Source organism: Arachis ipaensis, chromosome B08 (assembly GCF_000816755.2).
Source record: "Arachis ipaensis cultivar K30076 chromosome B08, Araip1.1, whole genome shotgun sequence".
Lineage (NCBI taxonomy): Eukaryota > Viridiplantae > Streptophyta > Magnoliopsida > Fabales > Fabaceae > Arachis > Arachis ipaensis.
Genome location: NC_029792.2, coordinates 26,503,047 through 26,506,278, shown reverse-complemented (window position 1 = coordinate 26,506,278; position 3,232 = coordinate 26,503,047). Strand labels below are relative to the sequence as shown.

The 3,232-nt window shown below is 39.3% G+C and overlaps 1 protein-coding gene across 1 annotated transcript; it reads left to right on the top strand.

Annotated features, from left to right (window-relative positions):
• Positions 472-2,748, top strand: LOC107613300 (multiple organellar RNA editing factor 8, chloroplastic/mitochondrial; the record flags this gene model as incomplete). The annotated part of the gene is given in 4 exon segments (XM_016315245.2): positions 472-755; positions 1,268-1,365; positions 1,462-1,527; positions 1,756-2,748. Coding segments are annotated over 4 exon segments (1,218 nt in total), but the record flags the coding sequence as incomplete, so codon positions are not given.

Sequence of the window (3,232 nt, the reverse complement as noted above, 5' to 3'; positions counted from 1 at the left end):
ATTATATAAATTGGTAAATAGGTTACAAATTATATATTTTAGTGAATAAAATAATTATATTATTTATTTAAAAAAAACCCAAAAAAGTCTCTCTCATACAAGAAAAGATAATGATATTTAATACACAAAAATGAAAAAGAAAAATGTTGGAAAATACCATATATTCCGCAAAAGGTTAGCATGTAGATATTTTATATTTCACATGCAATTTTGTTAAAAGACACAAAAGGACTATTCCGGAACAACAGAAAACCCAATCCCCCTCACTCCTCAGCTTATATCAACAAAACCCTAAACCCCTTTTCCAGACTCACTCTCAACTCTGAGCTCCGAAACTTTTTCTTCTTCTTCTTCCTCGAAACGATGGCGACTCAGATCTTCTCTCGAATCATCCCCAAATCCCTAACCCTAACCCCTTTCATCTCTCGGTCACTCTCTTCCTCTACCTCCACCCCCCTCGCTGCTGGTTCCTTCCTCCGCCGCCTCCGCCCTCTTGCCTCCGTCGCCTACCCCACCCTCCGCAGCCTCCTCCATCCTCCTCGTTCCTCTTCCTCCCTCTTCTCCACCCGCGCCTCCACCTCCTCGCTTAACGACCCTAACCCCAACTGGTCCAACCGTCCACCGAAGGAAACTATCCTCCTCGACGGTTGCGACTTCGAGCACTGGCTCGTCGTCATGGAGAAGCCTGAAGGAGACCCAACCCGAGATGAGATCATTGATTCTTATATCAAAACCCTAGCTCAAGTCATTGGAAGGTGATCATCAGAAACCTAAGTCTTAGTTAGGTTTCATTTTTTTGTGGTTCTAACTTTTTGCAGTGTTCTTCTATGTAATTCGATATGCTGTTATTCAATTACTGTTGTTTACCTTCTGTAATTAAGAGATATGTAAAATGAAAAAAATATATTTTTTTTACTTTTAATACATTGAAAGGCTGCAACAAAAACTAGCTATTTGTTCTTAGGGTTGAAGAACAATTATTTCAAGGAAGTTAGGGAATGTGCTCGTATCCTGATATTAGTAGTTCATAAAAAAAGTAGAACACTAAATAAATGAACTCATAATTGGACTTTTTTTTTATTGAGCTCTGAAGAAGGGCAGTGCTAGATCGCTATTTGTGTTCTGTTAAAATTTGGAACTGTGTGTCTGCTGCTATTTGAGATGAGGATTCTTATGATTATTATTGTAATGGTTGTATAAAATGTTTTTGCGGTCTTAGCTCTGATCATTTGGTATTTTTTTTATTTTTTATTTTTTTGGGGTGCAGTGAAGAAGAAGCAAGGATGAAGATATATTCGGTTTCAACTAGGCACTACTTTGCTTTTGGGGCACTTGTATCCGAAGAACTTTCATACAAAATCAAAGGTTAATAAATATGCTTCCCAACTCTCTTTTTCTGGTTTCTATTTATGTTGTCTTTGCTAATAAGTTTTGATTTTTGTTTTTTGGTTGAAATTGCAGAGTTGCCTAGAGTTCGTTGGGTACTTCCTGACTCGTATTTGAATGTCAAGGAAAAAGATTACGGAGGTAAAGTCCCTTGTTTTGTCACCTTGCTCATGTTTGTTTGTGTATACACTCGTGTGCACGTGTTATGTTTCTTTCTCTTAATTCATGTACTCCCCCAACTGGAAAATCGTGATAAACAATTCTTAGGCTTTTTAACATGGTATGTCATGATGCCTAATTTTTATGGAGTTGGCTATTGGCTATTGGCTATTGGCTAATGCATTATGGATTTTTTGGTTCCTTCACCAGGTGAACCCTTCATCAATGGACAAGCTGTACCATATGATCCCAAGTATCACGAGGAGTGGGTTAGAAACAATGCCAGAGCAAATGAAAGGAACAGGCGCAATGACAGGCCTCGGAATGCTGACAGGTCAAGAAACTTTGATAGGAGGAGGGAAAATGTGGTGAACCGAGACATGCAGGGTAGGCCTCCCGTGCCAAATCCTGGTGCTGGTGCTGGTCCTGGTCCTAACATGAGTGGTGCACCACCCAATAACCCAGGTGCATACCCTCCCAACAACCAAGGCGGATATGCACCTCCTGGCGGCCCAGGTGGATACACTCCTCCTGGCGGCCCAGGTGGATACACTCCTCCTGGCGGCCCAGGTGGATATACTCCCAACAACCAAGGTGGATATGCTCCTCCTGGCGGCCCAGGTGGATATTCTCCTCAAAATGCAGGTGGATATGCACCTCAAAATGCTGGCGGATACCATCCTCAGAATGCACCAGGTGCCTATCCTCCCCGCAACCCACCTCCTAACACGGGGGCTGCTCCTCCAAACAGTGGCTATGGTCAAATGGGAGGTGTGCCACAGAATAACTATGGCGGCAACATGGGAGGAGGAGTGCCTCCAAACCAGAACATGGGCGGAGTTCCACCAAATCAGAACATGGGCGGAGTTCCACCAAACGCAGGATGGTCGAACAATGCTCCCAACAGGGACTACCAGCCTAGAGACGTTCCAAATAGGGATTTTGGAGGCCCAGTTGGTGGGAACACATACACTACCTGAGGTGTGATGATCTGCAGAGATTATTCTTGTGCTACAATGTAGATAAAGAAGAATTGTCCTGGAGACAACTTTGGGTTTATTTAATTTGGTTGAAGGAATTATTATATAGTATTCTTACTTTTAGTCTTACTTCACTTATTGCTCTACTTTCTAATGAACCTGCATGTCATGGAATTGAAGTTCACAATTTTTGAAGGTTAGATATAATCATTTGTTTGCAAACTTAATAATATTGTCTGACAAAAATGCAATTTAACTGGAAAAAAATTTCAATATATATGGGAGAAAATAATTTTATAATGTTAAATCTCTCCGAATGGTTTGTGTATTTGAGAAGTGAAAAACTATTTAAGATTATTGGTTATTTATAACATAATTGAAATATAAGATTGGGATAAAGTATTATTTGGGATTTTAACGTAAGTCAAATTCTAATTTACCATTTAATGTTTTAAATGAGTTCAATGTTTTTCGGTTGAATTTGACCTGAATAATTAATATATTTAAAAGTTAACATAAAGTTTGATTGCAAGGAAAATTGATTTAGTAAAGTTTTTAAATTAAATATTTATATTTAATTATTTAAATTTAAATTTCAATCACACTTAATCTAGACAAACAAACTTGGAGGTCCAGCTGGTGGGAATACATACACTGCTTGAGGTGTGATGATCCGGAGAGATTATTTTTATACTGCAATGTAGTTA